At 37.1% G+C, this 14,104-nt stretch overlaps 1 protein-coding gene across 1 annotated transcript in view; it reads right to left on the bottom strand.

Moving 5' to 3' along the window:
* PALLD (palladin, cytoskeletal associated protein) overlaps nt 1–12,570 on the bottom strand; it is a 194,601-nt gene extending 182,031 nt beyond the window's left edge. The window contains exon 1 of the mRNA XM_086746711.1: nt 11,420–12,570. Within this exon, the coding sequence (XP_086602837.1) occupies nt 11,420–12,477 (1,058 nt within the window). The 5' untranslated portion in view covers nt 12,478–12,570. The remainder of the gene's footprint in view (nt 1–11,419) is intronic.
* Between the last annotated feature and the right edge of the window lie 1,534 nt (nt 12,571–14,104).

The raw sequence follows: 14,104 nt of genomic DNA, 5'->3' as shown, positions 1-14,104 counted from the left end.
ACTGAAGTCTAACATTTTCTGTCATCAGCTATGAACGTTTGCAGAAAAGTCCTATTTGTTCAATTTCATTACCCAGATCCCTAAAGTTAGCTTTCACATTGTCAAGAATGTATTTACATGGCATATTTCAGACATTACAAAGTTTTTTTTTGTTAGGAAAGAATTTTTAAAGGATCAAGTTTCAAAGTTATAATTGTATTTACTTAATTTATAATTATAAAGCAACATATTGTATTTTACAAAGGTATGTCCTGTTTAAGTAACATTATTAAACTGCTGTAATTACCTTTAAGAAACTTAAACAATGCAAGATGTGGTATCGCCTTTAGGCAAATGAGCAAACATGTCAAAGAATATTAAGCATAACATTTTAAATAGGGTTTGGAATAGCACTGCATACCTGTTGAACACTGATAAGTAATAATGCCTAATTCCAAACACTTCTTTCCATGAAAAGCCTCACTACTCCTTTTCTCTTCACGTTTCAGTAGAGTTAAAATAGTCCACGCCTAAAACATGTGGGTTCATTCCCACCTCTGTTCTACTTAGCCTCTAGATTTAGTTTTAATTTTCAAAGATCAATACCTTAAATCAGTCCATGACAAGCAGATTGCTTTTGTATTTCCTCACTGTCAGACTCCTTGACTCCTTGTCAGATGCTTTGCACAATACTGGAATGCCCAGAGACAGTATATATGATTTATACAAATAAATGCTGAAATGTGAAGTAAAAGCAGCCTCTTGGAATACTGCCTCTGGCCCTGTTTCAGCACCACTTTTGTTGGAAATCTTTATTTTAAAACTACTTCAATTAAGCTTAGTTTTTAAACTAAAAATGTTTAACATGGACAAAGCTAGTGTAGTGAAAGAGCTTTCTGAAGACATGTGGTGCCTTGTTATTTTAGAGTTCATCCAAGTCTCATTCAATTCCTATATAAATAAAAGGCAAAAGTTATTTTTTTTCTATATATGATTTCATTATGCAGATAGCAGCACCGTTTTTCTTGTTTTAGGAAAATAATTTTTATTAATTTACTTTTAAGCTTTTCACAGTAGCTGTTAGGCATAGAATCAGTTTAAAATGTACTTTGATAACATTTTCATGTAATCTTTGAGTCTTTTTATAAATACTAGTTAATAGGTTATTTATTTATGGAGCATTAGCAAGGAACTTTAGATCTGCATTCCTTTACTGCAAGGCAGACAAAGCAGAACAAAAGAATAAAGAAGTGAACTGAGATTCTTTTAAACTTTCAATAAAGTAATCAGAAATACACCGAGACAGAGACATTGGTATTCACAAAGAGGAAAAAGAAAGTAACTGAGCTAGAATTTTCTTCCTAAATCCAATTTGAATGAGCAGTTCTAGTTTCAACAACTATTCCATGGTTTTTACAATTGCCTCTTGCAACACCCATCTTCATGCACCTAACAGGCTTTATTCTTCCTATTTTCAGGATGGAAAATCAAAAAGAAAGTATGCAATTTTCTAAAAAAAACCAGGAAAAGCTATTTCAGTGTTCATGAAAAATACCAAACTTGTAGCTCTGAAGAAAGAATCTGAGAAAAAGTCTGGTGATGCACAGAGCCTGTATAACAAAGATGAGGAAATGCATACATCATGTAGTCAAAACTATTTTACAGAGACAAGAAATAAATGAAACGTAAGAATAACCCCAGTGTTCAGGATCTATAGCTCCTCCTTGGGGCTCTTACAAAAAACAAATAAGCAAACAGTCTGTGTGTCCCCCAGCCACCTCCACACATTCTTAATTTTAGATCTTTGAATATTCATTTTGTAACATCAGTGGAGTTCTCCTAAGTAATGCCTGAATTAGCAATTTCTTTATTTTGTAAGACTTTCATGAATTATCCTGTTATCAAAATCTGGACTTTATAAAGATCGTTTCACCTAGGAAGGAGCCTGGCTCTCCAGATACCCATTTTAAATACTGTACTCTGTGGTTTTAGATGATAAAGCAAGACAAAAAAAAAACCATCCAAATATAACATTTGGTTGTCATATACTACAAGAGTGTCCTAAGTGCTGTTCTTAAGTAGCACCATGACAAATAATAAAGAATCCTCTTTCCAACATCCCTATGATTCTAAGGTTAAAGGAGTATTACTTACAAGTTAAGAAAACTGAGGCACTACTACCATTGCTCAGCTATGCCACACTGGTTTTAAAGCAAATGGGTACATGATTTAAAAACACCTTGACTCCACTGTATGTTTTCCCCCAGATGCAGGGGAATGATTGTATGGACTTTCATTACCACAAAATTAATGGAGAACAGAAAATAAAATATTTGAAAGGTCCCTACCCGTGGCAGAGGACTTGGAACTAGATGATCTTTAAGGTCCTTTCCAACTCAAACTATTCTATGATTCTATGCATGTTATCCACCTAAAACCTGCAGGCCACAAATTACTACAGGCAGCCACTGCAATAGCTTAACCACTTGTGCTAGGGTATAAACACTTGCTTCCCCAATAAAGCCGACTAGTCCAGAACGCTGTCCTAAGACAAACAGAGTTAAGAAGCAGTTTCACAAGTCATTGAGGTGGCATTCAATGTTACACTCCAGACCTGCCCCAAAGGAAACTGAAACTCCAGGGTTACCTGAAGATGGACAGGCCTTATCTCAAATTATTGAAAGCAAGCAAACAAAATTCAAGACAGAAGAATGGCTTAGCGTGTTCCAATAAAACAAGAGTATAAAAAGAAATAAACAAGAAGGGAAGAAGTGCTAAAAGAACAATAAGGTCAAGACTGCAAATAACTATTGACTTGTACATCAAGGAAAAAAAAAAAACAAACCAAAGTAAAGAAGAGATTATTGATGTAAGGGTTAGGGTTAGGGTTAGTATGAAAAAATATTATTGTGACAGAAAAATATTGAGGATGTTGGCATATAATTTTCATAGCTATAGATATTGTATCTTAATTTGAATGCAAATAAAATGCTAAATGACAACACTTAGCAGATTACTGAAATAAATGTACTACCAGATTAAAATGCCTAACAACATTTTCCTATTTATACTCAGTAATATTACACATGCTGTTTATACTTTCAGATGATCTTCAATGCTGCATACACAGAAAAGCATTCAAATCTACAAAGATAACATTTTTGACCTTAAGGAACTCCTTAGGTGCAAGAATCTTCTTCCGTTCTTAACAAGTACTCTCTCTTTGCAGAAGACCAGTCAGAAGACAGATTAGCGGGATTCTACTCTGAACTGATTAGTAGAACATTACTGTAGATTCCCGTATAAAAGTATGTTTATTGGGCAAAATGGTTTCACAAAGAAAACAAGTCAGACTATGGGGAGAATACAAGAACAATGTTTATATTTGAGAGCAGTTTAACAACTCCATAAACTATCTCCCTTAGGAAATAAATGCAAAATGTTCTGGAAATACTTCTTATTTACAAAAGGGTACATAATAAAAAGAATCACTATTTCTTTAATAAGCAATTAATAACAATAAAAATTATTAAAATATTGTGAATTAATGGAATAGAAACTATTGCATAAGTTAGGGAAGTGTTTTAGATCCATTCTCACAGAAAAATATTGCATTTGATAATAAACTAAAGTAAAACCATCACAAATACACACAATAAACAGAAAATCCAGTAGACCAACAAACCAAAAGAAAAAGTGAAACATGATAGAACTGTTGTGCTTAAAAGCTGTTAAAATACTTTGTATATTAATTTATTTGAGTTAAAATGAAAAATGTAACTTCATCCTAAAACTATCAATACCTGAAAAAAGGTATTAGAGACGCACTAAAGCAAGCAGGCCTCTGATAAAGCTGTAAGGTTGATAGAGCATCTAGTGAAACACAAGGAGATGGATATGTTAAAAAAAAAAGGAAGAAAAAGCGGAGAGGCACTTTGCTATAATTGGAGTATTAGGAATTAATTTTTACAAGATTAAATGACAATTCTCAATAATAAAAATAAACCATTTGTATAGTCAATACTATCTCTGAAACCAAGTAGTACTTCAGTTTCTGCAACAGAATTGTTGTCTATTTCTATCCTCTCTCAAAGACTACTGAGCTTCATTTTAAAGTACACGTATAGGAAATAGTGTGAGAATCACATTAAGCCTCAATAAAGTATTTGCTTTTCACAGAATAAGAATAATAGATGTGACTGATAATGATTTTCAAGTCACAAGAGCCCTCTCCTGCCACACAGAGCCCATACTGACCCTTTTAATCTTTTATAAAGTATTTCTGCAGTCACTGTAGTTACCATAATGCTTATAGTCTAGTCAAGTCTGTTGATAGGACACATTAAGCATCTTATTGTTCAGATGCAAGTTTAGTTCTTGGACCTTTACTTGATCTTGGGCTAGCAAATAGACTGGAATTAACAAATACTTTATTTGTTCATTATAAAATAACTTCACTAAAGTTTCCATCTTGACATACTGTCCTGGTTTTGGCAGGGATGGAGTTAATTTTCCTCTCAGTAGCTGGTGTGTTTTGGATTTCGTGTGTGAGGAATGTTGATAAACACCCTGATGATACCAGTTGTTGTGAATGAGACCAAGGACACCATCCTGCTTTCCAAGGCTTGCTAATTTGCAGATGCAGGAAGCTGGGAGAAAGACAGACAGAATAATTGACTCAAACTGGCCAAAGAGAGTATTCCATGCCATAAACGTTATGCTCAGTACATAAGTGGGGGCTGGCCAGGGCGGGTATCTGCCTTCCTGGCATCGTTACCTCTACCTTGCTGGCTCCCTTTTGCTCCTTTGTTTGCTGCTCAGTTTTGTTTCCATGATCGCTGCTTGGGACAGGCTGTATCGGTCATTGGGATATCGGGTGGTGAGAAAACATATATTGTTCACTTTGTATATTTTAGTATCCTTATATTCTGTTATTATTGTAGTTTTCCCTTTTATTTTAGTAAATTGTCTTCATCTCAACCCACAGGTTCTCCTTCCTTCCCAATTCTCTCCCCCATCCCACTGAGGAGGGGGAGGGTGAGCGAGAAACTGTGTGGTAATTCGGGCTAAACCATCACACAAACGTAAGTGTATATAAAAATACTTAAAAGTGTATATAAAAATATTTGAAAAGCAGGACCTGAACCACCTGGTTTTAAACTCTAAGCTAAATAGGTAAGATTTTACAAATGGAAAAGTAACAGTTCTGAAGATGACAATTAAAGACCTTACACAAAAAAGTGAGAAGAAACAAGGGTTTTTTGAACTAATGATACCTAGGACTGTCACATATGTTGTTAAATATGGTCTATTAACACACATACATAAATAGCTACTCATACTTTATAAAAAATAAGTAGTATTAAAGCCTTGCTATTATAGAACTAGTAGAACACCTGTATCTCCCACCAAGGCATGTTTCATCACAACTACAAGATTTACACAATGAGAGATGTTTAAGAAATAAAACTAAATGCTACCTCTAAATGAGTTTTCCTACCTGAAATCAAGCCTAGTAAAGAAGTAGAAACTGCATCTGTGACATCCTTTACATTCCCCAGAGACTAAAATCCACTAGGTAGTTCAGTCACTGTTGTCCTGTACACCTGGATTTCCACCCAGCTGCGTAGATCTGTGTTAAGCATTACTTAACCTGACCTCCAATGTTCTTTGCAGCTGTGCCTGATTAGAGTACTGGGGGATCAGGCCCTTTATTATAGGAAGACTTTGGTGCAGACATAGTTTATTGCATGTTTTTAGACTTCAAGCTTTTAAAGGCTATAAAACTGGGTAAGTTTTGTGAAATTGTAGAAATCAAGGTAGTCTGGGTTTAATTATAAATTTAAGTATAATAGTTTACATTTGTTTTTGTATTTCCTAAGAAGAGTTCTGGATTACATGCAAGCAATGTTTTGGGCGGGGGAGGGGGGGGGGATTTTGGGTACTTGTTACAGTGAAATTTAGATAACACTTATAAGAAGAAAAGTGTTATGAGAGCAAATAGATTCCTTAAAGTAAAGAAGCCTTGTTCTTGCCATGTAGTATGTGAAAAGTGGTGGTGGTGTTTGGTTGTGGGTTTTGTTTTTTCTTTTTCGTCAATTTGCTGTTGAAGCATGAAGAGAATACACTTTGCACAAAACATTTCAATACCTGTTGTGCTACAAAATCTAACTGAGTATCTGAAAATATTTTATTGTAGCTTACAGCTCAGGGCAGACCTCAGAAGTAATTAAATATTCAGGTAGTGAGGCAAATGCTGAAGACCTCTAAGACAGTCCCAGCAGTGATTTGCTTTTGCTAGCTCAATACTAACTTGGGTATTTTAAGCACTGCACTACTGATGCACTTTGAAGGAGACCTACTGACTGGTACAATGGTTTTGAGAGAAATACAGAAAACTTCTGTTTTAACTTGTATTTTATATGCTTTAGACCTTTTTTAGAGCACACACATCCTAGAACTTCTCAAACTACCCAATACTTTGCTAGGTCTTAGGTTGAAATCCAGGTTGCTCAGTAACATTAAAATTGTTCTGATTAGTTACAAAATCTTTGTTTTTAGATATCTAATTTTCTGCTAGTAGAACTAGCAAGTTAAGCATTGAATTTTGAGGAAATGGAGTGGTTCTTGAAAGTTTTCTTTTGGGATTCAACCCTAAGGTTCTAGTTTTAAGTCCCTCTGTCAAAGTTTACTTATTTTACTCCTGTAGAACAAACTTACTTGGGTCAAGTTTTGTCACCCAAACCATATACTTACAGTTCTTTCATTTTATATGATATAGCTATGAACAGCCAAGGAACTTAAAATTTATTGAGGCCTTCTTAGTCACACAAACTTCAAATAAAAACCTTGTCCTTATACTACATTTGATAGTTCCTTTGTTTATAATAAGGTTCTGCAACCTTGTTATCCTTAGCCTTATAAGAAAGGTAGCAGGTTAAAGCAGGATTCTATCTCCAATTTGGATAGGTTGCGGACTTTGGAAAGTTTAGTTCCAGAAAAGCTATGAAAAGGGAAGGAAGCTAGTTATAAAGATTATTAGGATCCAAAATAAAATGTAATGCATAGAAAAACAATAACACACTGAACAGTCAGAAATACATAAGTAGTTTCTTTGAAGGCCTTTTACTCAGCTCTAGGTCACTTAGATGAATTCACGGCCACCAGGGCTTGATTCTGCCTAAATATCAGCTATGCTTATTACTGGGCTGGACAACTTCTTAGGTGCTGGGAAAAATAACAATGTAGTTAGTGCTTTTCTTGTCACCATTAAGCTATTGTTATTTTATCATGACTTTAGGAACTATGGCTTCTGGTTATTTTCTTTCCAGCTGAGACAAAAAACATGAAAATACCAATTGCTCTCTACTTTTTATCACACTTACCACACAGAGTTCCAAAAATATTATTTGCAGTGGCTGTGTTACTGAAACTGGCTTTTCTGGGAAAAATCAGAACAACTGAAGCCTCATTTCTGCAGATTTTATTGCTATGTGCAAATGTACAGGCCGTGGTAATCCTGGCTCATGCCCCTATCTGCATCTCCTGTTCAGCAAGTTTTGTGTGTGCTGGGTGGCTGGCTCTTGTGCCTTCCAGACCAGGTAACTGTTCAGCTTGTTCTATAGCCCTTCTTTTGGCAATAACATTAATATCCATTTCTGTTTTCTATCTTTTCAGCAGGTTTCACAAAACATTTAATATATTTTTACACCTTTTTTTTTCCTCTGGCCAATTTCTTCAGAAAACAGTAGGTATTTAAGTCTTTCCAATTCATATAGTTATGCTCCAAAGATTTTTTTCCAAAGGTATTACAAATCAGAAATTCAGTCTAATAAAACAGTTGTCCAAGTATAGCGTTTAAGAAAACTAGATTACCAAAGTGCAAGAGAATGGTCAACTAGTATTGTATTGCTAGTGTTTTGCTCCTTTTTTTTTAAAAAACAAAACAAAACAAAAACCTATAAAACTCAAATTTACACCAATATTCCTGAAAGTAGCACAAACAGCAAGCATTTTTCACTTGTGCTGCAATACATCCGTGGTTTTAAATAGGCTTGTCTTTTTCCACTGCAGCTTATTAGCTATTTACTTGTTGTTCAGGATATACTGTCCGCCCTTTCAGCTCCAGAAAAAGGAGTGATGTGCATAGGTGATATTATGTAGCTGTCTAGAAGATTCTAGTAATGTTATTATGGTCTAGAATCCACCACGGATTTTTCTGCATGCTTTCCTTATCTTCTAAAGGAAGATAGCCCCCTCCTTTCCCCAAGTCTCCCAGACAGGACTTTGGAGTCTCATGCAAACAGCATGCAAGTACGTGCCGTGTCTTTACACGGCTGGCACAGCCTCTTGAGCACTGAATGACGCTCGGTTTTTGCTCTGTGGGCTTAACAACAGCGCCCAATACCTAAAGGGCTCAATGCTTTCCCCTTGTGCAGCTCGGCGCTGGGAGGAAACCCGCCCTGCGAGATCCCAGCCCGGGCTGTGTGCGAGTGACCTCTTCAGCCGCCTCCGCCTCATTACAGAAAGGCTGCGATGCGAACTACTGACCTGCGAAAGGAGTAGGCTTTGACACATAGCTGCCATATTTTTCCTCTCTTGCAGATCCACAATATGTGCTGTTGCTAGATGGAGAATTATTAATAATTCTTAAATAAAAGCAGCCGGAGGGGTGAACCGTGAAAGCGTATTAAATTGACTGCCAAGGAGCTTTGCAAGAGACTGAGAAGCTGTCGTGAGGCATACTTGCTGCGATTCAGCAATGGTTGTATCTACAGACTATTCACATGGTACAAGTATGTGTTTCAACAAGCGAAATAAACCAAATGTTACAAATTGATTGACACTTAGAAGTATATTTGATTTTAAAATATTCTACTATTATGTCAGTAGTGTTTCTTGTGACTCATTCTGCTCAGTGATTAAGATTTGCCTTTTCATTTAATGATTCTGCAAGAGTTAAGATGCAGAAAAGCAGAGTTTACATTAAAATTTAAAGAACATAAAGCATTTTAGTAGATTTCTTATAAACATATTGATATTAGCAGCCTCTGAAATGACTACAGCAATGATGTAAAAGACCTAAGCAAGAAAGCTCCATAGCTTGCACACAAGCTTCCTGACCCATTGGCAATAACTCCTTTGTTTAGCACACTTAGATCCACAGCTTATCTTTGTTTAGAAGATCAGTTGGCTTCAGTTTGTAAGACAATCTAAGCTTGAGTACGTAACCAATGTACTCAATGCGTTGAGGTACAACTTTTTCCACCTTGTATATAAGAACAACAGAACACACCTGATGTCTCTATAAATGATCTTTTGACCCTGTAAAAATTTCAGTGTTTCAATATTCAGCTTGTCTGGGATACATTTTCATTGAAGACTCGGATAAAGATAAAGGCAATGCTGTTGTCTTCAACAGTCACAAACAAGACTCTGGAGATATTTTCTGCAAAGTAACTTTTCACCTTGGACTGAAAGCATATACAACCACCTATAGCCATAACGTGACTTTTCAAACCTGTACTTTCAAAATCCTGTTGACAAAGATCTAAAATCTTCAAACTGACTGTTTAGTCCCCTACAAATCTGTACCAAAAGGTACAAATTTTTAAAATATGTTAAAGACTGCTTTAAAATGAGAAGTTCAATTGTGGTATGTATGAAGACACTGTTTAGTGATGGATAGGAATTCCTAGGCTTGCATAGCTGCAAGGCTATGTGACTACCTGCAAGCAATCAGGGATAATAATACAAAATATTAGCAATTTCAAAGTGTTGAAAGACTTTCCAGCAAAAGATATGAAGAAATTTAAAGCTGAACAAGTGTTACAGGGAAGTAATTGCTATGTTCCTTTAAGGAAATGTTGAGAACTTGAAAAGAATTATGTAGTCTTCAGAGGTAACTAAAGAACCTTACAGGAAGTTCTGAATGGGGAACTACAAAATCTATCCTGTCCAAACAGGACTTTTTGGACAAAGTTTTACTTTGAGGATATCAAATATGGTCCATTGACTTTAAAGCAAAATAGTCGATGAGGAACTATTAAACTACAGGTATAATCTACCTCTGTGTGTGTTTTAAGCAATCGTATTAGCATTAGGGCTTAGACTTGTGAAGTGGCAAACTGCTGGTTGCCCTTAATTTCTATTAGCTTTAGAAGGAAAGGAAGACAGTGGAAAGTATTATGAGTTACTCAGCCCTCACTGATACTGCTCATGTAGCTTTTATTACTGTTATAAACACATGTTAATAAAGAACTCAACAAAAAAAAATTACACAGCAGTTACTTTTTTGCTTTGTCATTGAACAAAAGGAAATGTACATATATTTCACTACAAAGTAACAAAAGAAGTTTTGAAATGGGGACCATCTTAATGTCTTCTGGAAATGTCTTACACAAGAGGATATTTGGCTAGATTTAGAAAATTTTAGGTTATCTCATAGTATAGACCCCAAATCCCATTGGTATGGGTCTTGGAGACGTTCTAATTAATTGACAGTAAAACCTGTATCAAGTGCCTGATACACTCTTTTCAGGGGCAAATGGGGAATTCTTTCCCCTAGATTAATGAGTTAACAGTCACATAGAATGTTGTTAGAGCCAATTCTCTTTCTAATTTTGCCATATGGCTCTTGAATCAAGTAGAACTTCATTTCCCAAGCAGAAAACAATGAAACACTCTAGAGAACTAAAAGTGTGGCCAGCAGGTCGAGGGAGGTGATTCTCCCCCTCTACTCTGCCCTGGTGAGACCCCACCTGGAGTGCTGTGTCCAGGTCTGGAGCCCCCAACACAAGAAGGACATGGACCAGTTAGAGAAGGTCCAGAGGAGGGCCACGAAGATGATAAAAGGAGCACCTCTCCTGTGAGGACAGGCTGAGAGAGTTGGGGCTGTTCAGCCTGGAGAAGAGGAGGCTCTGGAGAGACCTGATAGCGGTCTTCCAGTACCTCAAGGGGGCCTACAAGAAAGATGGGGAAAGGCTGTTTAGTAGGGCCTGTTGAAATAGGACGAGAGGTAATGGTTTTAAAATAGAGGGGGGTAGATTTAGATTAGAAATTAGGAAAAATTTTTTTACGATGCGACTTATAGAACCCTGGAACAGGTTGCCCAGAAAGGTGGTGGAAGCCCCATCTCTGGAAACGTTCAAGGCCAGGCTGGATGAGGCTCTGAGCAACCTGACCTAGTCAGGGATGTCCCTGCTCCTTGCAGGGGGGTTGGACTAGATGACCTTTGAAGGTCCCTTCCAACCCTCACCATTCTATGATTCTATGATTCTATGTCAGAATTTGTTATTCCATGTGTTTACTAACCACTGCATCGTCCACTGTTCTTATGTGACTACCTCAAAGCAGATCCACTGTGGTACCTATCCTTAGGTATCTTCCACAACCAGAAGATGATGACATCCGGTGACTTAGTTAAAAGGCATGCACTTACCTGACATCAGGGACTGGGTTGCCAGCAACTCTGCATTCCAGCAATACTTTGTTTCCTTCAGCAACTTCCTGGCTCCGAAGTTTCTGAGTGAATTGTGGTGGTGAAGACTGATTCTCTTCTGTGTTGATGAAGGGGTGGCAAAGGACTGTTTCACTCTGAGTGGTTCTCTCACTTTCAGAAAATTGTTCTCCATTCAGATGAACCCCAGGTAATTTTACCTCGGACTCGGTCTCTTGATGGGGCTTGTCAAACTCCTGGTTCACTGAGGTACTTATAACTGGTTGTTTCTTTTTAGGAGACAGGTATCCACTGTCTGGAGAAGAAGAGTCCCCATCAGGACTTCGGCCTCTTGTCTTTGCTGCCTGTCTAAATATAGACGACAATTCCTCGATGAATGTGGCAGCTTTGTCACACAGCTTGTTCCTGAAAGGAACTTCTCCCTGGGATGCTGATTCAGACTTTGGGCTTGTCTTAGGCACACCTGGACCATCCTTCTCCGAATGTTTCAGGCTTCTAATGAAGCTGGGACTAGCAGCTAGCAAAGGCGAGGTGCTTGCTTGCCTCCTGGAAACTGTGACAAAACTACTTGCTCTTTGAGGTGCAGTGGATTGCTCGTTCTGATTCCCTGGGAGAATGTGACCTGCAGCAGATGAAGTCAGACTGCTTGTTTGAGGCCTCTGTAAAGCTTCTTGCTCCTGCAGTTTGGTATCCCTGAAAGAAGGATTTTCCGAAGTACTAGAAAGAGAGGCATTGAAATAATGAGTCATATCTGGTGCTGCATTCTGATCCTCCTTCATGGAACTGGCAATGGCTTTCCGAGCTATGTCAAGGCTCTTGCATATCTCCTCCTGGGTAAGGAAGGCAGAAAGTTCATTTGAAAATTCCCCATTCTGTGTGTCTGATAGGGAATCATAGAAAAAGTCATGGTAGGATGAAGCTTCTGACATATTTTCAGGATATCCTTTATTGGTGTCTCTATCTGCACAGTAAGCCTCCTTCAGCATTAAAGAAAGAGGTAATGCCTGGCCACAGCTTCTGTCTTGCATCCTGGAAGACATAAACACAATTCCTTAACAAAAAAAAAACCAACCCACTTGTCAATAAAAAACTCCCTGTTATATCCTAGTTCCCATAAGCTAGACACAAAACTGGAAGAAGAGCATAACCCAATGGTGCATGAAATACTTACCGTAAACCTTGGTTTCTGTTAGAACGGGCCAGAGCTGTAAATTGTCTGAGTGAAAATGAGAGCACTTAGGAATAATTTTTCTCACTTGATTTCTTTCAGAACTGTGAATACATCCTGAGTCTGTACATTGTATAGCACAAGCTCAATTCCACTGGGCTAATCTGAGTGATTTGTTATTTCACATCTGATTTGTTTTTTTTCACATCAATGCTATTACACTTAATTTTTTTTTCTGGTTTTAGGCTTATGATGATTTGGGGAATATATTTAATTTTCTCTTTCCCATAACATTGCCTTCCAAACACTGAACTGTCAAATTCCAAGAGGAAAACACTGTTTTAGATGAAACCATTATCAGAATCTACACAAGGACATTTGGATTAGAAAATTGAAGTTATCCTTTCTATTTAAAGTTGATAATGTGTTCAGTATACTTTTATTACTTGTGTTAACATTTTTAACTTGTTACCTTTCAGTACAATTTAGTAACACTTTTCTCAGCATTGATAAGTGGAATATCAAACTACCATGTAAAACACTAAATAAATAGATTTCACAACCTATGTATCCTCCTGCACCACGTAAGTGTATAATATGTATTCTGTACTAGTTTCACAAAGTACAGAAGCATCTATATATCTCCAGTCTTCCCACGTGATTTAGGAGGAGGATGAACATTCTCTGCCTCTGTAAAGCCAGCAAGAAACAAGACGTCAGGGAAACCACTCTTTTCCCAAGGGGAGAATCTGCCTGAAACTCTCCTTATTGAAATTTCTTTGTCCTGCTGGTCACTAGATTGCAGATGATCTAATCTTAAAAGTAATTGCTGCTTCTGCAAAGCATTTAATTAAATTGAACATCAGTGTTTTAAATTACCCTTGAAACTTGTCCTCTTATAATAATCTTTGTAAGATTAATTCTGCACAAAATTTTAAAAAATACTATATTTTCTCTTAACGGTCCAAAGTATTCCTCCACTGATAGATAGCTGGCTTGACAGTCACGAGACGCACTCGGATGTATTTTACATCAGCTTGTGCAAGCTCCAATTACCTTTAGTCACTTCAGCAGGGCTTACCCGGCATGTAGCCATTAACTGACTGATAGATTATTGGAATTCTTGGCCTGGTGTATGTATCTTTTGATATGCCTGCTTGTCTTGCCAACAGATTACAACTCAATGCATAAAAGAGAAGTATAAGGGAACCAAAGCATTTTAGGATTTGATATATGTTTTTACAGAATACAGTGATAAGCTTATTCTTTGCTGGGATTACATCTTTCTTGCCTTTTATCTGTGTTTACAGGGCAAAAAAATTTAACAACCATGCCAATCTCTTGTCAACAAAATCTAAAAAAGTATATGCAGTATAACAGACTACCGCATAGCAGCTTTAAAAGATAAATCTGAGAACCCAAGCAAACAGTTGGTCTAGAGGCTCAGCTGTTAAGGCATAAACTGGACGAATGCCAGGGAACTAAGGGTTAAACCTGGG

Source organism: Chlamydotis macqueenii, chromosome 4, assembly GCF_036417535.1.
Source record: "Chlamydotis macqueenii isolate bChlMac1 chromosome 4, bChlMac1.mat, whole genome shotgun sequence".
NCBI classification, from domain to species: Eukaryota; Metazoa; Chordata; class Aves; order Otidiformes; family Otididae; genus Chlamydotis; species Chlamydotis macqueenii.
Note: the sequence above shows the minus strand (reverse complement) of the source record. Positions and strands in the feature narration are given on the sequence as shown.